The sequence below is a fragment of the Elephantulus edwardii genome, unplaced genomic scaffold, assembly GCF_000299155.1.
Source record: "Elephantulus edwardii isolate Elephantulus edwardi_28Jun2011 unplaced genomic scaffold, EleEdw1.0 scaffold00313, whole genome shotgun sequence".
NCBI classification, from domain to species: domain Eukaryota; kingdom Metazoa; phylum Chordata; class Mammalia; order Macroscelidea; family Macroscelididae; genus Elephantulus; species Elephantulus edwardii.
This window is the reverse complement of record NW_006400063.1, coordinates 1,845,682-1,871,317: the sequence shown is the minus strand read 5'-3', so window position 1 is coordinate 1,871,317 and position 25,636 is coordinate 1,845,682. Positions and strand designations below refer to the sequence as shown.

Here is a 25,636-nt window from a genome sequence, read left to right as displayed (position 1 = left end):
CCAAAATCTCTGTAGATGTTCATTGAAATGAAAAATAAATAAATTTAAAAAAATTCTTTTGAGCCTTGGATCTTACATTAATTATACTTTCACTGAATGGTCTATTACTAAATATTTATTTTTGTCAATGTCAGCTTTGAAAAAATCAAATACAAAAATCTTAATCTCTTGTTGATTATATTCCAGGGGAGGGAAGGTAGAATATTAAGACTACCTGCCATTTGCCATAATTGCCTTGTGTAAATGGTAGCTGTCAAGCTTTGATTGCAGTTAATTCATGATTGACAGCAACTGCATATATGTATTGTCATTGCAAGTGAGCACACATATAGCAGTAACCATTTAGAAGCCAACTAGTCTGTATTTAATTGGTAAAACTTTTTTTATCCAGTTGTATGTTGTTGGTCGTCCACTTGTATAAATACTGATATAACTTTGGATTTTTTTTTTTCATTTTCTAGTATAATAACAAAGACATTTTACCTATTGCTAAAGAACCTCTATAAAAGTGGTGTATTCAGGCTTTTTGGGGAGAAGCGCTCGTAAAAAGGTGCTTTGAGACATATTTTTGTGGATTGTTTTTATATGCATATAGATTTGAATTTGTATATCAGTTAATAAGAGTGATAAAGGAAGAATAGATAATTTTTAGTTGTGGTGAGGAGAATTTTGACTGCCAAAAAAAAAAAAAGCCCCCCAAAACAGATAGATCAATCTTGGAGGAAGTGCAACCAGGATGTTCCTTAGAGGAAAGTATGAAACTTTATCTCACATACTGTGAACTTTTTGTTCGAAGGACCCAGTCCTTAGAAAAGGATATCATACTGGGAATGGTGGAGGGTCAAAGAAAGAAAGGAAGGCCTCTAACAAGATGAGCTGACACAGTGACTTTAACTGTGGTCTTTGAGTATATCAAAATTGATGATGATATGGCAAAATAGGGCAAGGTTTAAATCTGTTATAGAGTTGCTGAGTCATAAAATTACTCAATGACATCTAACAACATTTTTAATAAGGTAGTTTAATTGTCTTTAAACTTTATTTTTACATCATTATTTATGCTTTTTAAGGAACCTAATGTTGATATTGTAGGGATATTGTAGCTGATGTTAGATGGCTCTTAGCTGAAAGCAGAGAATACCAGAAGAATGTCTATCTGTGTTTCATTGATTATACAAAGGCGTTTGACTGTGTGGATCATAACAAACTGTGGCTGACTCTGAGAAGAATGGGAATCCCAGAACACCTGATCATGCTAATGTGAAACCTATACTTGGACCAAGAGGCAGTTGTCAGAACAGAGCAAGGAAACACTGCATGGTTCAAAATTGGGTAGGGTGTACACCAGGGATGTATCTCCATACCTTTTCAACCTGTATGCAGAACAGATTACCCGAGAGGCTGGGCTCTATGAGGAGAGGTGTGGTGTCAGGATTGGTGGGAGGTCTATCAACAATCTGCATTATGCACATGACACAACCCTGCTTGCTGAAATTGAGGAAAACCTGAAACGCTTGGTGCAGAATGTCAAGGACTGCAGCCTCCAATATGGATTGAGGCTCAATGCCAGGAAGACAAAGATTCTCACCACTGGGCCAATTGACAGCATCAGGGTAGATGGTGAAGAGATTGAGATTGTTAACAACTTTAGTCTGCTTGGCTCCACAGTGAACACTCTTGGCACCAGTAGCCGAGAAATTAAAAGACATATTGCGATGGTAAAGTCTGCTGTTAGGGACCTCTCCAAAGTACTGAAGAGCAATGGTCACTCTAGAGACTAAGGTGTGTCTGATACAGGCCATGGTCTTTGCAATACTTGTTATGCATCAGAAAGTTGGACAATGGCTAGGGAGGATAGAAGGAGAATTGATACCTTTGAGCTGTGGTGCTGGAGAAGAGTATTGAGTGTACCATGGACTGCCAAGAAAACAAACAGATTCATCCTGGAGAGGGTTAAACTGGCCTACTACTTGGAAGCAAAGTTTCTGTGGCTTCGTCTGACATACTTTGGACATGTAAGGAGGGAGCAGTCCTTGGAGAAGGACATCATGCTTGGGAGGGTGGAGGGACAGAGCAGGAGGGGACGACCCTTTATGAGGTGGATTGATTCAGTGACTGGGGTAATTGGGATAAGTGTGTTGGAGGCAATGCAATTGGCACAGGATAGAGCAGGGTTTAGGTCTATTGTACATAGGGTTGCTATGAGTCACAAATGACTCAACAGCACATAACAACAACAACAACAACAACAATGTTGATTGCTTTCAAGCAGAAACCTTCTGAAAATTCTTCATTGGATTTTTAGAGGCTATAAATCACACAGGAGATTACCCACCTTTTTTCTTTCTCAGAGAAGCTAGTTAAAAAGTTGAACACATTATTGTTAGGTGCCACTAAGTTAAGCATGACTCAAAGACCCTATTAACAGTAAAACTCTGATCTATCCTGTACCATTCTTATCATTTCTAACACACATGAGCCCATTGGGGCAGTCATATCTGTTTGGATCATTGCAGGTCTTCCTCTCTTTTGCTGCCCCTGCCCCTTTCCAAGCATGAGTTCCCTATGTAAAAAACAACTTCTCTTGGCAATAAGCACAGAGTATGAGAGATGAAACATCACCATCTTTGCCTCCAGGGAACACTCTGGTTGCACTTTTCTGTGACATATTTGGTTTTTTTGCAGTCCTTGGGGTATTTAGTACTCTTCTCTACTAGCACAATTCAAAGACATCATTTCTTCTTCTGTCATCCTTTTTTGTTTTCCTGGTCTCAGATACTTAACAAGTGATTGAAAAGGCTGTGACCTGGATCAGGAGTACCTTAGTCTTCAGACTAACATCATTGCTCTTCAGTGTTTTGGAGAGGGGTTTTTTTTTGGTGAGGAAAGCTTCATTTTTGTTTTCACAGTGTTTGAAGCTGCCTGCTGCTTTCTTAAACTTATGTGTAGTTTTTCTTGATAAACTTTAGGTTAGGTAGTTTCTATTGTGTCTGCAAATATTGTTGGTGGTTCTTTCCTTTTTAATGTTACTATTTAGTTTCCAAGGTACAATGTTTCCGTATATGGGACGAGCTGCTCACTCAACTATAAGTCCTTTCTGGAAAATTTTGCTTTTTCTAAGGTCCTTGATCTCCTTTCTGCTCTGCACTGCAGCCATGTAGGAATCTCTACTTGATGTAGTACCCTGACATGAACTCTGTTTGTATAGGGGACTTATAACCCCAAGGACATTGTTTTATACAGTCTTTCGTTTACATTGTTTCATATAATCTTTCATATATGTTCTGTTTTACATTATTTTTTAAACAATTTTATTTTCAAAATTGAAATACGTTGTTTTTCAAACCAGATCCTTTCCATTTCCCTCACGCCTCCTTCAAATTATACAACTCTATGATTAATCCCTCTTCAACCTGCACATCCTCACCCCTCCATCTTCTTTTAAAGCTTCCTGAACCTTTCAAGATTTTGCCCATAGCACAATCTTGGTGCATATGATTAGGGTCATGGTCTTTTCAGTCACTTGTTATACATCTGAAAGCTGATGGTTAATAAAAATAACAGAAACAAAAAAGAAGAATAGCTGTCTTTGAACTGTGATGTTGGAGAAAAGAGTACTGTCTTGAAGAAAGTGTAACCAGAGTGCATGTTGGAGGCAAAGATGATAAAGATTTGCCTCACATACTTGGGACATGTTGTTTGACACAGTGACTATAGCAATGGACTGGAGTGTATCAGAGATTGTGATGGTGGCATGGGAAAGGACAAGATTCATATTTCTCTGCAGAAATAAATTCTATTCTTTCTCAGGATTTGTATATACTTTCAGTTTTTACTATTAAATCTATTTTAAATTTAACCCATGGTATGTGTTGTAAGAAACAAATATACTTTTCGCTTTCATCTCATAAGTTTTTGTTTTCATTCTTGAAACATATTTTCTTTGAGTGTGGACCCCTAGGCTGATGTTTATTTTATTTCACCAATGTGAAGGTACTCTATTCTCTTTTGTCTTCCAGTATTGCTACAGGTGGGCATTCTGGTGGCTTAGTGGTAAGAAATTGCCGCTAAGAAATTACAGAGAGGTATGCAATTTGAATCCACTAGCTTCTCTGCAGGATAAATATGGGCACTCTCCTCCTGTGCAGTTTACTACCTCTGAAAACCCACTGGAGGTTCAGCTATGAGGAGATTCTAACTCAGTAGTACACAACAGCAACTTGCTACAGAAAAGTCAACTCATTATAACTATTTTTCCTTTGAAGGTAATATCATTTTTTTCCTTTTTTAAATTTTGTCCTAGGCTTCTTAAAGGTTGACTATCAATATATGGATTTTGTATTACTCATCTTTTCTTTGTATGACTTTTCTCTATATTTTTATAGTTTTTCTTTATACAAAGTTTGTATACATTGTGTTTCACACTATTCTTCATTCGCATTGTGTTTCAGGCAGTCATGCCCATGAATTAATTATGCTTTATAAAATTAATCATCATTGAACCATTACCTTGTGTTTTTCAGATCCCCACTGGATCTGTCTCATTTCTTTCACCCCTGCCCTCCACCCACCAAATTGTGCAGCCTTGTGATTTCATTCCTACCCATCCTCACACCTCTTCTCCCACCACTTCCCCCCTTGAGTCCCCATACATGTTTTCCCAGCTATTCTTTTTATAATAATGGTCTTATGGAGTATTTGTCCTTATGAGACTGCATTAGTTCATTCAGCATAATGCTTTCCAGTCTCTCCCAAATTATGTACTGTTTTTCAGAATCCTTACTCCTGAGCATGTAGTATTCCATTGTGTGAATGTACCACAGTTTATTATTAATCCATTCAGTTGTAGTTGGACATTTGGGCTGTTTCCATGTTCTTGTGTCAGTGAATAACACTGCTATGAGCATTGACGTACAAATCTCTGTGTCTCAGACTAATTTTTTTGAAGCATACAATTCTTCAGTTGTATCTCCCAGAAGTTAACTTATGTTCAGTCTGCTGTCAGATACATTTGTCAAGTTTTCTTTCCGTTATTTCAGTTTTCCTTTATGGAAATTCTAGTTGAATTCTTTTAAAACCTACCACCATATTTCTGGTTTTTTATTTAGTGCCGATTTCTTCAAATTTGTCATTTATTTAAACACAGTTACTAAAAAAAAAAAAATAGTTGCTTTAAAATTTTTGTCTTGTCATTCATTTTCTAAAGCCTGGCTAGATCTTTTTACTTGATTGATTGATTGATTATACAAGTGCCTGTTAATTTTTCCGTGTTTATCTAATTATCTCTGAATGCTTTCTGGTAACTTGGAAAACTATACATAGGATTTCACTGGTCTAGAATAAATATGTCTTTCTCCAGAGAGCTTTTGCATTTGTTTCATTTGCTTGAGAGCAATACTTGTTGGAACTTCTCAAGAAAATTTCAGCACTTGAGGGTCTCTTGAGTACACAAACTACACAGAAGTGGTATGTGGAACTACTTAGGGCAGTTCAATTTTGCTCTCTTTCTTTCCCCTCCCATTCGTGTTATACAGTAACAAATCAGTCTTTTCTATACCTCTTTCTGGTTATGAATATGGAGATCTGATTTACTCTTTTCCTTAGAATAAATATATAACCCTTTGATGTCACAAATTAATGGTGGATGGTGTCCTATCACCTCACACTGCTTGCCTCTGTGCTGTGGCTTCTGGTTACATTCTGTGTCCTTGGGACTTGGGATGGTTGAGATAAATTAATATCATGTGCCACATACCATCTATTTAGGCAGTGACCAGCCACATTGAGGCTCCCCGAGGTGTTGTATTTTTAAGCTGCCAGAAGCTTTGACACCTGTATTGCTCCCACATTCTGCTTACCTTTATGAGTCATTAATTCCATCCTCAAAGTAACATGGGTGATCCTTACTGTCCTTTTGGAACATTAGTGCTGTTTAACATTTTTCTTCTTTTTAAATCCTTAAATTCAATATTTTTAAATTGTTTTCCATGACACAGCTGTCTGGTCCAAATAACCTAGCTCCTGTCTCTAAACTATAACCAGCCTACTTAAACTTAAGGGGGATTTTTATAAATATGTAAGTAAATTTTACATGGAAGCATTATTATATTTGTTTTTTTTCTTTTTCATAAGTCATTCATTCAGAAATATGATTTTGATTTTTAAACAAATGGTTTTAGAGGCCTTTGTTTGCTATCTGAGAATTGCTCCTTTGTAGATAAATTCATTTTATGTGCCGCATACCAACTATACAATATCCAACCACATACACATTCATGATCTCAAATCCTATAAAGCCTATTATTGTACTTTTAAAGATTATTTTGTATTGGATTGCATTCACAATTTTTGTACATTATGTTTCTTCCATGTATTTTGTGTTTCACACAATCTTTCATTCACATTGTATTTCATACATTCATATGCACTCTGTTTTAGAAAATGAATTACTATTAATATGTGCCTGTTATTACCCAGTCTTTTCAAGTCTTCCTCATTGGATCATTCTTGTTCTTTTACACCCCCTCCCCCATTTGCTCACTAAATATACCATTTTACAATTCCACTAACATGTTACATGGACATGTTAGGAAGAACTGGTCCTTGAGAAAGGACATCAGGATTGAAAAGGTGAACAGTCAGCAAAAGAGGGGAAGACCCTCAGTGAGAGTTGATATCAAGACTGTAATAACGGGCTCAAGTATATCAGAGAATATAAGGATGGCAGTAGATAGGGCAAGGTTCAGGAGGTCGCAATAAGTCATAGTCAACTCCCTGGCACCAAATAACAACAATAAAATGTATGTCAGTAGAACTGTGCTTTGTAAGTTCTCAGATACAATCTTTTATGAGAGTCGGTCATCAGGCCTTTCTTTTGAGGTTGGGCTCAAATCCTTCCAGTTAGCAACTGAGCCCGTTAACTCTATGGTCTACTCAACATTCCAGTGTATTCATAGCTAACCAAACCAAATCCACTGCCATTCAGTTTATTCCCATAGCAGACAACCCTACAGGACAGAGTGTGTAGAATGTCCCTATTTGGTTTCTTAGGCTTTAAATCTTGTACTAAGCAAATTATCTTATCTTCCACAGAGTGGTGTTTGTCTTCAATTTTTCGGTAGCCAACCTTTTGGTTAGCAAATGATTTCTTTAACTATCCAACAGACATAGTTTGCTATAAAACTATACTGACTTTATCTTAAACTGTAAACTAACTACTATCGTCTCTTTAGTTTTAGGCAGATCTAGAGCTCAGGATAGAGTAGATCTGGGCACCTAAGAGTGGTGGTGGTTATTAGGTGTTATCAAGTTTACTCGTATCAACCCTATGAAAAATGTTGTGTTTGTTGTCTACCATTGAGTCAGAACTGAGCCATAGCCGACCCTCCAGTGGGTTTACAGTGACAGTTAATCACACAGGAGGAGATTGGCCATCCTTGTCCTGCAGAGCAGCTGGTAGATTTGAACCTTGTGCCATTGGGATTGCAGCACAATTTCTTATCTCTGGGCCACCAGAGTTCCCTTATGAATAGTAGAACTGAACCTTTTTTTTTTAAATCCTCATGATCTTTGTCGTGCTCAAGCCTATTGTGGTAGTCACCATGTCAGTCCATCTTGTTGAGTCTTCCTTTCTTTTGCTGGCCCTCGACCTTTCCCAGGACTTGTTTCCAAGGACTAGTTCCTCCAGAAAATAGCTTTAGTAGCATAGTGACAAGAAGCTCCATTGCAATCCCAAAGGTAGTGGTTCAAGGCCACCAGCAGCTCTGCTGGAGAAGGATGGGCAGTCTTCTGTGCAATTAACTGCCTCTAAAAACCCGCCAGAGGGTCCAGAGTGGGTCAGTTCCAACTTCGTGATACACTACAACAATAACAGTTCCTCCAGAAAATATTCATAAAATAACTCAAATGACGTTTCACCATCTTTGGCTTTAAGGAACACCTTGGTTGCAATTCCTTCAAGACAGATTTGTTCATTCTTTTGAAAGTTCATAGTATGTTCAATACTGTTTTCCAACTGCACAGTTCAAACATCGATTCTCCAGTTTTCCTTTTTCATGGTCCAACTTTCATGCCAATGGAGCAATTGAAAACACCATATCTTGGATCAGGTATACCTTAGTCTTTAAATTATTACACTTGCTCTTCAGAACATTGTATCAGTCCTTGACAGCAGATGTCTCCAGTACAACACATATTTTGTTTTCTTGACTATAATACCATGGATTTTGATTGTGAATCAAAGTTAAATGAAATCATTGACAATTTCAGTTTTTTATTCACCTGTAATGATGTTCCCTACTTGTTCAGAAGTGAAGGTTTTTGTTTTATTGCTGTTGATATAAGATTGAAGGCTGTAGTATTTGATCTTGTGCAATAAGGGCTTCAAACCTTCTAATACAAGTGGTTGTACTTAAACTGAAAAGAACCTTTATTCAGTATTTTTAGTTATTTGTTGTTGGTTTTGTGTACCTTCAAGTCAGAACTGACCCATAGCTGACTGTCCAGCAGGTTTTCAGAGGCAGTAAATCACAGAGGGGTTGCTTGACCATCTTTCTCCTATGGAGCAGCTTCCAGATTTGAACTACGTACCTTTGCATTGGCAGCACACTTCCTTAACACTAAGTTCAAATTGCCCTGTAGAAACTGGGGCAGGGGGAGGACCCCAACCAAACAAAGTCCCAGGAATTGGTGGAATACCAGTTGACATATTTCAGCAAACAGATGCAGCCCTTGACATGCACATTATTGTGCCAAGAAATCTGGAAGACAGCTACCTTGTCAACTGACTGGAAGAGATCCATATTTATTCCCATTCCAAAAAAGGGGGATCAGTCAGAGTGTGGAAATTATCAGACAGTATCACTAATATCACACACAAGCAAGAGCCTACTAAACATTGTCCAAAAGCTATTGACAGAGAACTGCCAGATATGTGGGCTGGGTTTAGAAGAGGCTATGGCATTAGGGACATTATAGCCAATGTTAGATGAGAGCAGTACCAGAGAAATCTGTGTTTCGTTGACTATGCAAAGACATTTGACTGTGTTGATCACAACAAATGGTGGCTAACCTGGAGAATAATGAGATTCCCAGAACACTTAATTATACTCATGCAAAACCTATAATTTTACCAGGAGGTAGTCATCACAACAGAGCAAGGAAACACTGCATGGTTCAAAATCAGAAAAGGTCTATGTCAGGGATGCATCCTGTCTCCATATCTTTTCAGTTTATATGTGGAGCAGATCATTCAAGAGGCTGGAATTTATGAGGAAAAATGTGACATTAGGGTTGGCGGAAGACTTATCAACAACCTGTGTTATGCAGACGAGACAACCTCATTTGCTGAAACTAAGGAGAGCTTGAGGTATTTGCAGTCAAGTAAATATGACTGGAAGTTTAACATTCAAAAAACAAAGATTTTCACCACTAGATAAATTGACAGCACCATGATAGATGGAGAAGAGGTTGATGTTGTTAACAATTTCAGTTTGCTTGATTCAACGGTCAATACTGATGGCACCAGCAGTCAGGAAATCAAAAGACAGAGTGCACTGGGAAAATCTGCTGTCAGAGTGCTGAAGAGCAAGGATATCACTCTAGAGGTTAAGATGCATTTGATCCAAGCAGTAGTCTTTGCAATTACTTGCTATGCATCAGAAAGTTGTACTAATTGACAAAGGATGATAGAAGAATCAATGCATTTGAGTGGTGCAGTGCCGGAGAAGAAGATTTAATATACCCTCGACTAACAAGATAACTAACATGTCTGTCCTGTAGAGGGTAAAACCAGACTGCTCCTAGGAGATAAGAATTTTGAGATTCCGTCTCACATACTTTTGGCGTGTAGTCAGGAAGGACAAGTCCTTGGCAAAGGACATCATGCTTGGAAAGATGGAGGGACAAGGTAGGAGAGGAAGACCCCAGATGAGATCAATTAATGCAGTATTTGGAATAATAGGGGTTAGGTTTATCCTAACCTATCCTGAGACTGGCTCGGAGTAAGACAGGCTATATGTAGGGTTGCTGTGAGTTAGTTGCAGGTGACTCAATGGCACATAACAACATGAAGAAAGGATACAGCCTTTATTCATACTTTTTTTTTTAAAAAAAACCCTTCTTCTGTTTAGACTACTACTTCTTGGTCTGTGTACATGTTGCCTGTGAGCATGATTCAGTGTTCTGGGAATTCTAATTCTTCTCAGTGTTATCTGTAATTTGTTATAATCCTCACAGTGACTTACCTTTGCATAGTCAAACAGTTTATCTAAATTTACAGAAAAATGACAAATTTAAGATAACTCTGCATCCTGGAAAGATGCATGTCAGAGTTGTATCCTTCTTCCATACCCATTTGGTTAAGTTGAGCAAATACTTAAGGTAATTGTACTATAAGAAGAAGAATGTGGCATCAAGATTAGAGGAAAACTCATCAACAACCTATGTTATGCATATGACACAGCCTTGCTTGTAGAAAGTGAAGTATACTTGAAGCACTTTTTGACAAAGATAAAAAAAAAATGCCAAACACTACAGACTTCAATGTGGATTGTATCTTAATATCATGACTAGAAAATCCTCACCATCAGACCAGTATGAAACATCATGATAGATGGAGAAAAGATGGAAGTTGTAAATATTTCATTTTCATTAAATCTAGTCAGCACTCAAGCAGCAGTCAAGCAAGGGGGAGGCAGGGGAAGTTGCATTGGGAGCATCTGCTATCAAGGACCTTTCCAAAGAAAGTTAAAAAGACTAAGTGTGTCTTATCCAAACCATGGAATTTTAAGTTGCTTCCTGTGAATCTGAAAGTTGGGCAATAAATAAGGATGACAGAGAAGACTCAATGCCTTTGAATTGTGGTTTTGAAGAAGAGTGCTGATTATCTCATTGATTGTCAGAGGAAAAACCAGATATTCTTTTTTTTTTAATTTATTTTTAGTATCTTGTGTGTGTGTACCATCAAATCAGATCTGACTGGCACAGGAAGAGATTGTCCCTCCTTCTCCAACAGAGCATCTGGTGGATTTGAACTGCTCACCTCTGAGATAAAAATCCAGATATTTCTTGAAGAAAGTACAACTGGATTGCTCCTTGGAAGCAGGGATGGTGAAACTTCATCTCACATACTTTGGTCATGTTGTCAGGAGAGACCAGTTCTTAAAAAATGATATAGTGCTGGGAAGGGTGGAGGGTCAGAGAAAGAGAGGAAAGAAAATGGAGTGGCACAACAACTGTTACAGAGAACTTGAGCATGACATAAATTGTGATGATGGCACAGGATAGGGCATGGTTCTTATTTTTTGTTCTAAAGATTGCTATGTGGGGAAAAGATGAACAGTCTATACTCTTGTTTTTATTATATTCGTTTATTTACAAAATTCAAATACATTGTTCACACTCTTGAAAAGATGTGAAACCTTAGCAACCCTTAGATGAAAGATCATTGTGAGTCAGAACTGACTTTGCAGCTGTGGGTCTAGGTGAGTGGTTACTAACATTTTGTTAGGTGCCATGGAGTTAAGTATGAATCATAGAAACCCTATGAACTGATCAGTACCATCCTTACAATCTCTGTCACACTCAAGCGCATTGCTGCAGTCACTGTGTCAATCTGTTTTGTTGAGAGTCTTCCTTTTTTTTGCTGACCCTACAACTTTCTAAACAAGATTTCCCTTGCCAAAGTATAACCTCTATTAGCAACATGCCCAAAGTAAGTGAGACAAAGCTATGTATCATCTTTGCCTCCAAGGAGCACATTGGCTGCACATTCTCCAAGGCATATCTGTTCTTTTGGCAGTCCATGGGATATTCAGCACTCTTCTCCAAAACTGTTGTTCAAAAGCATCCATTCTTCTTTGGTCACCCTTATTCATTGCCCAGCTCTGAGATGTATAACAAGTTATTAAAAAGACTGTGGCCTGAATCAGGTGCACCTTAGTCCTCAAACTGGCATTATTGCTCTTCAATAATTTGAAGAGGTCTCTAACTGCAGACTTTTCCAGTGAAATACATCTCCAATCTCCTGATTGTTGGTACTAAGTAAGTGTATTGATTTGGAATCCAAGTAAAATGAACTTCTTGACAGTTTCAATCTTCCCCAACACCACAATTCAAAGGCATCAATTCTTCTGTCATCCTTATTCATTGTCAAGCTCTCAGATGCGTTGCTGTTGTTGTTGTTGTTATGTGCCGCCCAGTCCTTTGCGACTCATAGTGACCCTATGTACAACGGCCCTAAACCCTGCTTTATCTTGTGCCAATCACATTGCCTTTGACACACCCATCCCAATTACCCCAGTCCCTGAATCAATCCACCTCATAGAGGGTCTTCCCCTCCTGTACCACTGTCCCTCTACTCCACCCAGCATGATGTCCCTCTCCAAAGACCTGTCTCTCTTTGCAACATGTCCAAAGTATGTCAGACGAAGCCCCAGAATCTTTGCCTCCAAGGAGCAGCCTGGTTTAACCCTCTCTAGGATGAAACTGTTTGTTTTCTTGGCAGTCCATGGTACATTCAGTACTCTTCTCCAGCACCACAGCTCAAAGGCGTCAATTCTCCTTCTGTCCTCCCTAGTCATTGTCCAGCTCTCTGATGCATAACAAGTGATTGCAAAGACCATGGCCTGTATCAGGCGCACCTTTGTCTCCAAAGAGACACCGTTGCTCTTGAGTACTTTAGAAAGGTCCCTAACAGCAGACTTTCCCATTGCAATACGTTTTTTGATTTCCTGGCTGCTGGTGCCAAGAGTGTCGACTGTGGAGCCGAGCAAACTGAAGCTGTGAACAATCTCAATCTCTTCGCCATCCATCCTGTCACTACCAATTGGTCCAGTGGTGAGAATCTTTGTCTTCTTGACATTGAGCCTCAGTCCATACTGAAGGCTGCAGTCCTTGACCCTCTGCAGTAAGTGCATGAGGTCCTCCTTAGTTTCAGCGAGCAAGGTTGTGTCATCGGCGTAACACAGATTGTTGATAGATCTTCCACCAATCCTAACGCCACGCGTCTCCTCATAGAGCCCAGCCTCTCAGATAATCTGCTTTGCATACAGGTTTAAAAGGTATGGAGATATTACACATCCCTGGTGCACACCCTTCCCAATTTTGAAACATTCAGTGTTGCCCTGCTCTGTTCTGATGACTGCCTCTTGGTCCAAGTATAGGTTTCGCATTAGCATGATTAAATGTTCTGGGATTTCCATTTTTCTCAGAGTCAGCCACAGTTTGTTATGATCCATGCAGTCAAAAGCCTTTGCATAATCAATGAAACACAGATAGACATTCTTCTGGTATTCTCTGCTTTCAGCTAAGATCTATCTAACATCAGCTACAATATCCCTAGTACCACAACTCCTTCTAAACCCAGCCTGGACTTCTGGCAGTTCTCTGCTGATGTGCTGTTCCAGTCGTTTTTGGATACTCTTCAGTAGGATGCATAGCAAGTTATTTAAAAGACCACTGAGACAAATACTCTGTAAGACCATTATTGTAGAACAAGTACGAGAATCCAAGGAGGGGCCAGGGGAGTAGAGGAATGAGCATGGGGTGGGGTTGGTGACTTAATTATATGGTCAACAATTTTATGGGTGGAGGGAGGCATGGATAAAGGAAAGGGGAAAGGTTAGTGTGAAATACCATGTATACAAACTTTGTAAGTAAACCAGTATAAAATTTAATAAAAAAAATAACAAACTATTAAAACTAGTAGATCAATTTTAGTAAGGTGGCAGGATAGATACAAGATCAGTATCCAAAAATCAGTGGATTCCTCCATAGTAACAAAGAGAACTCAAGAGAAAGAAGTCAAGAAAGCTATACCATTTATAAATAGCCGACCACAAACTGAGATACTTGGGAGTGAAACTAGAGACACAAAAGACCTATGCAAGAAAACAATAGAATATTTATGCAAGACACAATAAAAAAAGACCTAAGTAAATGGAGAAATAAACCTTGTTCATGGATAGGAAAACTCAATATTGTGAGAATGACAATCCTACCAAAAGCACAATCCTATGTGTTCAACACAGTCCCAATTCCAGATACGAAATTCATTTTTCAAGGAGATCAAAAGGGAAACTAAGTTTATTTGGAGAAGCAAGAGACCCCCAAATGAACAAAACACTTCTGAAAAACTAAAATGATGTGGGAGGCAAAGCACTCCTTGACCTCAAAACCTACTAAACAACAGGAGTAAGGAAACTAGCATGGTTCTGTTACAGTGACAGGCACATAGACCAATGGAACAGAATTGAGAACCCAAAAATGGACCCAACTATCTGCAGTCAACTTACATTCAAGGAAATCAAACCTATCAACTGCAGAAATGACAACCTCTTCAATATATGGTGCTGGCAAAACAGGAATGCTAACTGCAGAAACCTATCACCTCTCACACCATACAAAAATCAACTCAACGTGAATCAGAGACCTGGGAATAAAGCCCCGCCAAAAAGTTTGTAAGAGACAAACTGGGATCAAGCTTTGAAGGCTTAGTCTATGGTATAAAGAGATTGTCAAATACAACCAGAAATGTACAATCTGAAGAGAATAAAACTGAGGAATGGAACCTTCAAAAGATTAAATCTGTGTGCTCTTCAGAAACTTTTTTCAACAGAGTGCAAATAAATCCTACTGACTGGGAACAAACATTTGGCTATACCATCTCAGACAAGATTCTCATAGCGAAAGTTTACCAAATACTCCTGGGCCTCCAGAATAATCCAATTAGAAAATGGTAAGACACATGGAAAGAATTTCACAGAGAGGACATTCAGATGACCCACAGACAAATGAAGAAATGATCAAAATCACTGGCAATAAGAGAGATGCAAAACCACAATGAAAACCACAGTAGCAGTGGCAAAGTTTAACAGGACATCAAGAAATGTTGGAAAGGATGTGGTGAGATAGGAACTCGTACACATAGTTGGTAGGATTATAAAATGGTACAACCACAGTTTGAAACTTCCTCAGAAAGCTGAATATGGAAATTCCATATGACCCAGCTATTCCACTGCATGGAATATACTCTGAGGAAATGATAACTGAGACACAGAGACTTGTACACCAATGTTTATAACAGCGTTACTCAGCATCGCAAGAACTTGGAAACAGCCCAGATCTCCAATGACAATGGAATGGATTGAGACCACAATGGAATGGATTGAGAAATTATGATACATTCATACTATGGAAAGTATGTAAGGCAGCATGGAGGAACAATGATTTTATAAATTATTACCTAACTTGGGAGGGACTGGAAAGTATTATTCTAAGCAAACTAATACTGTAAAAGACCAGAAGACAAATACTATAAAAGACCATTATTGTAGAACAAGTACAGGGATCCAAGATGGGGAGTGGGGAGCAGAGGGGTGATAATGGGCCAGGGGCAAGGGAGTGCTTAAACATAGGGTTGCACAATTTAATGGATAGAGGGAGGAGTGGGTAAAGGAAAGGGATAAGATACCATGTGAAAAACAATATATACAAACTTTATAAGGGAACCTGTATAAAATAAGATTTAAAGAATTTTAAAAAGAAAGAAAAAATACAGATCAAAACTAACAAACAAACAAAAAGAATATTGCTGGAATCAGGAACACCTTAGTCCTCAAACTGACAACATTACTATTTAATATTTGGAGAGGTCCTTGACTACAGGCTTTTTCAGTGCAAAATATATTCTAATTTTTAGACTGCTGATACTAAGTGTATTGATTTTAGTTACAATTAAGATGAACTTATTGACATTTTCATTCCTCTCTCCATTTATGATGTTGCCCAACAGTCCACTATTGAGAATTTGTCTTTTCTTGATATTGAGATGCAGTCCTTATTGAAGACTGCAGTGTTTGATCATCTTCAAGCACTTCATCAAATTCAGGTTCTGCCATTTGCGTAACATACTGATGAGTTTTCCTCCAATCCTGATACCAAATAGATGAATAGTAACATATTAATTCAGGAATAAACCAATACGCTCAATGACTCTCAAGTGCTTTTGATCATATTAATTTTACTGGATTTAATTACAAGCCTAGATTTTATTCAAAGTAGTTTTACACTTACTGATTTAGACAAGCTTCTGGCCTTGGATTGTTTTTCTAAATAAAGGAATCAAGCACTGAGATGTTAAAACTAGTTAGAAATCATATCATCACATGGATTTTTCTCTTTTATCCATTCTGCAGGTGGGACACAGAGATTACCACGCGCTATTGGAATGTCTCTGGCTAAAGAACTCATCTTTTCTGCGCGTGTGTTAGATGGCCAAGAAGCCAAAGCAATAGGCTTAATTAGCCATGTTCTAGAACAGAACAAAGAAGGAGATGCTGCCTACAAAAAGGCCTTGGACCTAGCAAAAGAATTTTTGCCACAGGTATTTCTATTCATCTTTCCTTTCCACCCACCCCCCAAACCTCACCTATCAAAAACAAACTAACAGAACAAGGTGTCTCACATATCTGATGTCTCTCTGGCTTACATCAAAGGTAAAGGAATATATGTTGTTGTTAAGTGCCGTCTAGTCACCTCTTAGCGACCCTGTGTACAACAGCCCTAAACCCTGCTCTATCCTGTGCCAATCTTATTTTCTCTGACAAATCTACCCCAATTACCAAATCACTGAGTAAATCCATTTCATCAAGGGCCTTCCTCTCTTGTGTTGTTTCTCTACCATCCCAAGCATGACGTACATCTCCAAGGACTGGTCCCTTCTTGCAACGTATTCAGAGTTTCTCAGATGAAGCTTCAGAATCCTTTACCTTCAAGGAACAGCCTGGTCTCACCCTCGCTAGAACAAATTTGTTTGTTTTTCTAGCAGTCCGTGATATATTGAATATTCTTCTCCAGCACCATTGGTCAAAGGCATCAATTCTCATACTGTCATCCCTGGTCATTGTCCAGCTTTCTGATGCATAGCAAGCAAGTAATTGCAAAGACAATGGCCTGGATCAGGTGCACTGTCTATCATGATGCTGCCAGTTGGCCCAGTGGTAAAAATCTCTGTTTTTTAAATACTAGTTTATTTCAAAAATTAAAATACATTGATTTTTACACCAGATCCTTCTCATTTACCTCATGCTACCCCACCCATCAAATATTATGTATGTAGTATGACCTCATGATTAATCTCCACCCCCACACCTCCTCACCCATCTGCTTCCACTCTCCAGTAGTGGTTATACCATTTTACACTCCCACCAGCAGTGAATCAGTGTTCCAATTTCTCCACAGCCTTGCCAGGATTTCTTGTTTGCTGCTGTGCTGATCTTTGGTATTGTTAGTTGTTGTTGTTGTTGTTATTGTTATGTGCTGTCGAATCGCTTGTGACTCATAGCCACCCTATATACAACAGCCCTAAACTCTGCTCTGTCCTGTGCCAATCTCACTGTCCCTGACACACCCATCCCAATTACCCCAGTCACCGAATCAATCTACCTCCTAGAGGGCCTTCCCCTCATGCACCTGCCCTCCACCTTCCCAAGCATGATGTCCTTCTCCAAGGACTGGTCTCTGCTTACAACATGACAATAGTATATCAGATGAAGCCGCAGAATCCTTGCCTCCAAGGAGCAGCCCAGTTTGACCCTCTCCAGGCTGAATCTGTTTGTTTTCTTAGCAGTCCATGGTAACCTCAGTACTCTTCTCCAACACTAAAGCTTAAAGGCATCAATTCTCCTAATATCTTTCCTAGTGATTATCCAACTCTCTGATGCATAACAAGTGACTGCAAAGACCAAGGCCTGTATCAGACGTACCTTAGGCTCCAGAGAAACACCATTGCTCTTCAGTACATTAGAGAGATCCCTAACAGCAGACTTTCCCATTGCAATACGTCTTTTAATTTCCTGGCTGCTGGTGCCAAGAGTGTTGATTGTGGAGCCACGCAGACTAAAGTTGTTAAGAATAGCGATCTCTTCACCACCCATCCTGATGCTGCCAGTTAGTCCAGTGGTGAGAATCTTTGTCTTCTTGACATTGAGCCTCAATCCATAATGAAGGCTGCAGTCTTTGACCCTCTGCAGCAAGCGCTTCAGGTTCTCCTCAGTTTCAGCAAGCAGGGTTGTGTCATCTGTGTAACGCAGATTGTTGATAGATCTTCCACCAATCCTGATGCCACACTTCTCCTCACAGAGCCCAGCCTCCCGGATGATCTGTTCTGCATACAGGTTGAAAAGGTATGGAGAAAGGACACATCCCTGATGTACGCCCCTCCCAATTTTGAACCATGCAGTGTTTCCTTGCTCTGTTCTGACAACTGCCTCTTGGTCCAAATATAGGTTTCGCATTAGCACGATCAAGTGTTCTGGTATTTCCATTCTTCTCAGTCAGCCACAGTTTGTTATCATCCACACAGTCAAACGCCTTTGCATAATCAATGAAGCACAGATACACATTCCTACGGTACTCTATTTTCAGCCAAGATCCATCTAACATCAGCTACAGTATCCCTAGTACCATGACCCCTTCTAAACCCAGCCTGGACTTCTGGCAGTTCTCTGCTGATGTGCTGTTCCAGTCGTTTTTGGATAATCTTCAGCAGAATCTTGCTTGCATGTGAAATCAATGATATAGTTCTATAGTTTCCACACTCTGTTGGGTCACCTTTCTTTGGAATGGGAACAAATATAGATCTCTTCCAGTCAGTTGGACAAGTGGTTGTAGTGGGATCAGATGATATTTCATAGTTGTTTTGAATTGTGTCTCTCTAAGAGCTAGGGATTTTAAACATTTCTTAATGTGTTTGTTGGCTATCTAAATGTCTTCTTTAGTAAAGCATCTGTTCATATCCTATGCCCATTTTTCAATTGGGTTATTTACTTTATCTTGTTGTGGTGCTCGAGTATTTTAGCAATTCTAGATGTAAGTCCCTTGTCTGACATGTCATTACCAAATATTTTTTCCCAGTCTGTGGCTTCCCTTTTTACCCTGTTGGAGAACTTTTTAGATGTACATAGGGATTTGATTCTTAGAAGGTCCCATTCATCTATTTTTTCCTCTCCTGGTTGTAGATTTTTCACGATACTTGGAAAACTGTTTATGTTGTGGATTAGGACTTCTAGAGTTCTTCCAAGCTTTTCTTTAATGAAATTTATAGTCCTTGGTTTTAGTCCTAGGTCCATGATCCACTTTGAGTTGGTTTTTTTTTGTATGGAGAGTGAGGTATGGATCTTGCTTGAGTTTTCTATAAGTAGTTTTCCAACTTTACCAGCAACATTTGTTAAAAAGGCTATTGTTTCCCCACTTAACTGATTTCATCTCCTTGTCAAAAATCAGTTGACCGTAAGTGGATGGGCATATTTCTAGATTCTCAGTTCTACTCCATTGATCTATGTGGCTGTCATTGTATCAGTACCATGCTGTATTGATCACCACAACAGAGAAGTTGGATTTGAAATTAGAGTGAGGTGCCTCCTACCTTGTTTCTCTTTTGAAGGAGTGCTTTGCTTATTAGGGGCCTCTTTCCATTACAAATGAAATTAGAGATTGCCTTTTCCATCTCATTGAAGAATGGAATTGGTATTTGTCTTGACCTAGTGTGTTGTGAGAATCTTTGTTTTCTTGGTATTGAGTCCCAATCCATACTGAAGAATGCAGTCCCTGACCGTCCACAGCAGGTGCTTCAGGTCCTCTTCAGTTTCAGTAAGCAAGGTTGTGTCACCTGCATTACACATATTGTTGATGATCCTTCCTCCAATCCTGAGTTCACATTTCTCCTCATAGAGCCCAGTGTCCTGGATAACTTCTTCTGCATAAAGATTGAAAAGGTATGGAGGCAGGATACAGCCCTGACATACACCCTTCCAAATTTTGAACCATGCAGTGTTTCCTTGCTCTGTTCTGACAACTGCCTCCTGGTCCAAGTATAGGTTTCGCATTAGCACAATCAAGTGTTCTGGGATTCCCATTCTGCTCAGACTTAGCCACAGTTTGTTATGATCCACACCGTCAAATGCTTTTGCATAATGAATGAAACAAAGGTACACATTCTTCTTGTACTCCTTGCTTTCAGCCAAGATCCATCTTACATTAGCTACAATATTCCTAGTACCACAGCCCTGTCTAAATCCATCCTGCACTTCTGGTATTTCTCTGTTGATGTGATGTTCCAGTTGTTTTGGGATAACCTTCATCAAAATCTTGCTTGCCTGTGATATTAATGATATTGTTCGATAATTTCCAGACTCTGTGGGATCACCTTTCTTTGGAATGGGAATAAATATAGATCCCTTCCAATCAGTTGGCCAAGTGGTTCTTCTCCAGATTTCTTGGCATGACTTGGTGAGCAAATCTAGGGCAGCATCTGTTAATTGAAATGTGTCTGTTGGTATACCATCAATTCCTGGGGCCTTATTTTTAGCCAATTTTTCAAAGCAGTCTGAACTTCTTCCCTCATCACCATAGGCTCTTGCTCATATGTTGTTTCATTAAATTCTTCTGTGTCTGCCAATTCTTTTTGGAGTAATGACTCTGTATACTCTTTGGATCTTCTTTTATACTTGCAGGATCACGCAATATTCTGCCCAAAGCATCCTTAAGTATTGCAACTCAAGGCTTGAATTTCCTCTTTAGTTCCTTGAGCTTAAAAAATGCTGAGCTAGTTTGGCCTCTTTTATTTTCTGACTCCAGCTCTTTGCACATGTCATTATAATACTTTACTTTGTCTTGTCACACAGCCTTTTGAAATCTCCCATTCAGGTCCTTGATGTCTTGACTTCTTCCTTCTGCTTTGGCTTCTTAGCATTCCTCTCTTCTGACATCCGTTTTGGTCTTTTCTTCTTCCTCCATCTTTGCAGTGACTTTTTTCACTCTTCCTAGATGATATTCTTGATATCTTCCCATAACTCATCTGGTCTTCGCTCATTAATGTTCCAGGCTTCAAACCTGTTCACAGTTTTGGTTTGCTTGGATCCACAGTCAACACTCTTGGCACCAGCAGCCAGGAAATTAAAAGACGTATTGCATGGGATAGTCTGCAGTTAGAGACCTCTCTAAAGTGCTGAAGTGCAAAGATGTCAGTCTGGAGACTAAAGTGCGCCTGATACATGCCATGGTCTTTGCAATCACTTTCTATGAGTTGCAGAGCTGGACAATGATTAGGAATGATAGAAGGAGAATTGATGCCTTTGAGCTGTGGTGTTGGAGAAGAGTATTGAATATACCAGGAATATCCCTGCTAGGAAAATGAACAGGTTTGACCTGGAGAAGGTGAAGCCAAGCTACTCCTTGGAGGCAAGGATTCTGAAGCTTCGTCTGACATACTTTGGACATGTTACAAGGAGGGATCAGTCCTTGGAGAGGGACGTCATGCTTGGGAGGGTGGAGGGACAGCGCAGGAGAGGAAGACCCTGGATGAGATGGATTGATTCAGTGACTGGGGTAATAATGGAGCAGGTGTGTCAGAGATGGTGAGATTGGCATAGGATAGGGCAGAGTTTAGGGCTGTTGTACATAGGTCTGCTATGAGTTGCAGGCAACTCGATGGCACATAATAACAAGAACAGTGTGTGGTGAGTAAGCTTTATACTGGAAGTTGTGATGACCTCTCCCATTTGAGGTGGGACATCTATGTTGCTTTTATGCCTTTCTTTTCGTCCATCAGCATATGGGCATAGCAAAATTTTTAAATGGTGAAATGCTTGGCGTCACCTTCAGGCTGAGAGTTAGTTTGTTTTTTGAGTTGATTTTATGCTTGAAGTTATGATGTCCTCTCTCATCTTGAGGAGGGAAAGGTATGGAACCCTCGGCGCTCTTATGCCTTTCTTTTCATCCCAAGTAGGTGTCAGCAGTTGGGACTTGCTAGATGAACTGGGGGTTTCTGACTAACAGTCCACCAGCCTATGTACATGCCAGAGTTTTTAAATGCTGAAATTCTTGGCCTCACCTTCAGGCTGAGGGCTAGTGTGTTATGAGTAATTTTTATGCTGAAAGTTGTGATGGCCTCTCACATCTTGAGGAGGGACAGTTTTGGAAAGCTTGGCACTCTTATGCCTTTCTTTTCGCCCCAAGTGGGTGCCAGCTGATGGGACTTAGCAGATGTACCAGTGGTCTCTGGCTAACGGTCCACCAGTATGTGGGCATGCCGGAATTTTTAAATGCTGAAATGGTTGGCCTTGCCTTTTGGCTGAAGGCTAGTGTGTTGTCAGTTGGTTTTATGCTAGAAGTAGTAATGGCTTCATACATCTTTAGGAGCTACAGGTAGGGAACGCTCCATGCTCTTATACCTTTCTTTCCGCCCTAAGTATTTGTCAGCAGATGGGACTTGCCAAATGTACTGGGCTCCCTGGGGCACCAGGGGTCTCTGGCTAACGGTCCACCAGCATGTGGGCATGCAAAAATTTTTAAAGGTGAAATGCGTGACCTCGACTTGAGGCTGTGGGTTAGTGTGTTGTGAGTCACTTTTATGCTGGAAGTTGTGATGGCCTCTCGCATCTTGAGGAGGGAAAGGTATGGAACCCTCGGCACTCTTATGCCTCTGTTTTCGTCCCAAGTGAGTGTCAGCAGATGGAACTTACCAGATGGACTGGGGGTCTCTGGCTAACAGTCCACTAGCATGTGGGTGTGCCAGAATTTTTAAATGCTGAAATGCTTGGCCTCACCTTTAGGCTGAAGGCTAGTGTGTTGTGAGTCATTTTTATGCTGGAGTGGTAATAGCCTCTCGCATGTTGAGGAGAGACAGGTATGGAATGCTCGGTGCTCTTATACCTTTCTTTTTGCCCTAAGTGAATGTCAGCAGATGGGACTTGCCAGATGAACTGGGGACTTTGGCTAACAGTCCACCAGCATATGGGTGTGCCAGGGTTTTTTAATGCTGAAATGTTTGGCCTCGCCTTCAGGCTGAAGTCTATCTAGTGTGTCGTGAGTCAGTTTTATGCTGGAAGATGTGATGGCTTCTCCCATCTTGAGGAGGAACAGGTATGGAGCGTTCAACACTCATGCCTTTCTTTTCTTCCCAGGTGGGTGACAGCAGATGGGACTTGGCCAGATAAACTGGAGGTCTCTGGCTAACAGTCCACCAGCATGTGAGCGTGCTGGAATTTTTAATTGCTGACTTGCTTGGCCTCGCTTTCAGGCTATGGTTAGTGTGTTGTGAATCAGTTTTATGCTGGAAGTTGTGATGACCTCTCCCATCTTGAGGCGGGACAGGTATGGAACATTCAGCACTCTTATGCCTTTTTTTCCGAAATGATTGTCAGCAGATTGAACTTGTCAGATGAACCAGGGGTCTCTGACTAACAGTCCACTGGCATGTGGGTGTGCCAGTATTTTTACTTGCTGGCTTCTCCTATCTTGAGAGGGACAGGTATAGAACACTAGGCGCTCTTTTGCCTTTCTTTTCCCAACTGGGTGTCAGCAGTTGGGACTTGCCAGATGAATTGCGGGTTTCTGGCTAACAGTCCAACAGCATGTGAGCATGCCGAAGTTTTTAAATACTGAAATGCTAGGCCTCACCTTCAGGCTGAGGACTAGTGTGTTGTGAATCACTTTTATTTTGGAAGTTATGATGGTCTGTCGCATCTTTAGAAGTTACAGGTTTGAAACACTTGGCGCTCTTATGCCTTTCTTTTTGTCCCAAATGGGTGTCAGCAGATGGGACTTTCCAGATGAACTGGCTTAGTGTTCGGATGCTGAAATGCTTGGCCTCACCTTCAAGCTGAGGACTAGTGTTTTGTGAGTCACTTTTATGCTGGTAGTTGTGATGGTCTCTCACATCTTGAGGAGAGACAGGTATGTAACTTTCTGCGCTCTCATGCCTTTCTTCTTGTCCCATATGGGTGTCAGCAAGTGGGACTTGTCAGATTAACTGTGGGTCTCTGGATAACAGTTGTGAATTGGTTTTATGCTGGAAGTTGTGATAGTCTCTTGAATCTTGAAAAGGGATAGGTATGTAACTTTTAGAGCTCTTATGCCTTTCTTTTTGTCCCAAATGGGTGTCAGCATATTGGACTTGCCAGATGAACTGGGGTTCTCCAGCCTCTCATCTTGAGGAGGGACAGGTATGGAAAGTTAGAGCACTTATGCCTTTCTTTATGTTCCAGGTGGGTGTCAGAGGATGGGACTTGCCAGATGAACTGAGGGTCTCTGGCTAACTGTCCACCAGCATGTGGGTGAGCTGGAATTTTTTAATGCTAAAATGTTTGCCCCCCCCCTTTAGGTTGAGAGCTAGTTTGTTGTGAATTGGTTTTAAGCTGAATGTTGTGATGGTCTCTCCCATCTTGAAGAGGGACAGGTATAGAGCGCTCGGCTCTCATTTGCCTTTCATTCATCCCAACTGGGTGTCAGAAGATGGGACTTGCCAGATGAAATGGGGGTCTCTGGCTAACAGTCCAACAGCATGTGGGCATGCCAAAGTTTTTAAATACTGAAGTGCTAGGCCTCACCTTCAGGCTGAGTGTGTTGTGAATTGGTTTTATGCTGGAAGTTGTGATGGCTTCTTTCATCTTGGAAGAGGGACAGTTATGGAACTTTCTGCACTCTTATGCTTTTCTTTTTGTCCCAAGTGGGTGTCAGCAGATGGGACTTTCCAGATGAACCGGGGTTCTCTGGCTAACAGTCCACCAACTTGTGGACGTGCCAGAGTTTCTAAATGCTCAAATGTTTGGCCTAGCCTTTAGGCTGAGGGCTAGTGTGTCCTGATTGGTTAAATGCTGAAAGTTGTGACGGCTTCTCCTATCTTGAGGAGGGAGAGGTATCAAACGTTCAGCACTCTAATGTTTTTCTTTTCTTCCCAGGTGAGTGTCAGCCAATGGGACTTGCCAGATGAACTCGGGGTTTCAGGCTAACAATTCACCAGCATGTGGGTGTACCAGAGTTTTTTAATGCTGAAATGTTTGGCCTCGCTTTCAGGCTGAGGCTAGTGTGTTGTGAGTTGGTTTTATGCTGGAATTTGTGATGTCCTCTCGCATCTTCCAGAGGACAGGTATAAAATGGTCAGCACTCTTAGGCCTTTATTTTTGCCCCAAGTGTGGGTCAGTAGGTGAGTTTTGCCAGATGAACTGGGGGTCTCTAACAGCCCAGAAGCATGTGAGCATGCTGGAATTTTTAAATGCTGAAATACTTGGCCTCGCCTTCATGCTGAGGGCCAGTGTATTGTGAGTTAGTTTTATGCTGGAAGTTGTGATGGCCTTTCACATGTTGAGGAGGGATGGGTATAGAACGCTTGGTGCTCTTATACCTTTATTTTCATTCCAAGTAGGTGTCAGCAGATGGATCTTCCCAGATGAACTGGGTGTTTCTAGCTAAAAGCCCACCAGCATGTTTGTGTGCCAGAATTTTGTTTTAGCATTTAAAAATATTTTTATTATTATAGTAGTTTATGTACAAAATTCAAATACATTGGGGTTTTTTTTTGGATTTCCATTCATTCATTGTTACATTTTTCTCTCTGCCCACCCCTCCCCCGTAGTTTACTCTTCTCTTTGAAAACTAAAAGAAAAATTCCTTCATTAGTATACAGTCCCCTCCCCGCCAGTACACTCTGCTTTGCAACCTTCATTCTGGACTCTTGTCATAACCATAATACCCAATCATATATATGGACTGAGGCTCAATGTCAAGAAGACAAAGATTCTCACCACTGGACCAATTGGTAGCATCAGGATGGATGGTGAAGAGATTGAGATTGTTC

General features: G+C 40.3%; 1 protein-coding gene across 1 annotated transcript in view; it reads left to right on the top strand.

Annotated features, from left to right (window-relative positions):
* LOC102847977 (methylglutaconyl-CoA hydratase, mitochondrial-like) overlaps positions 1 to 25,636 on the top strand; it is a 200,619-nt gene that overhangs the window by 155,367 nt on the left and 19,616 nt on the right. The window contains exon 7 of the mRNA XM_006901178.1: positions 16,197 to 16,384. Coding sequence (XP_006901240.1) covers positions 16,197 to 16,384 — 188 coding nt within the window. The remainder of the gene's footprint in view (positions 1 to 16,196; positions 16,385 to 25,636) is intronic.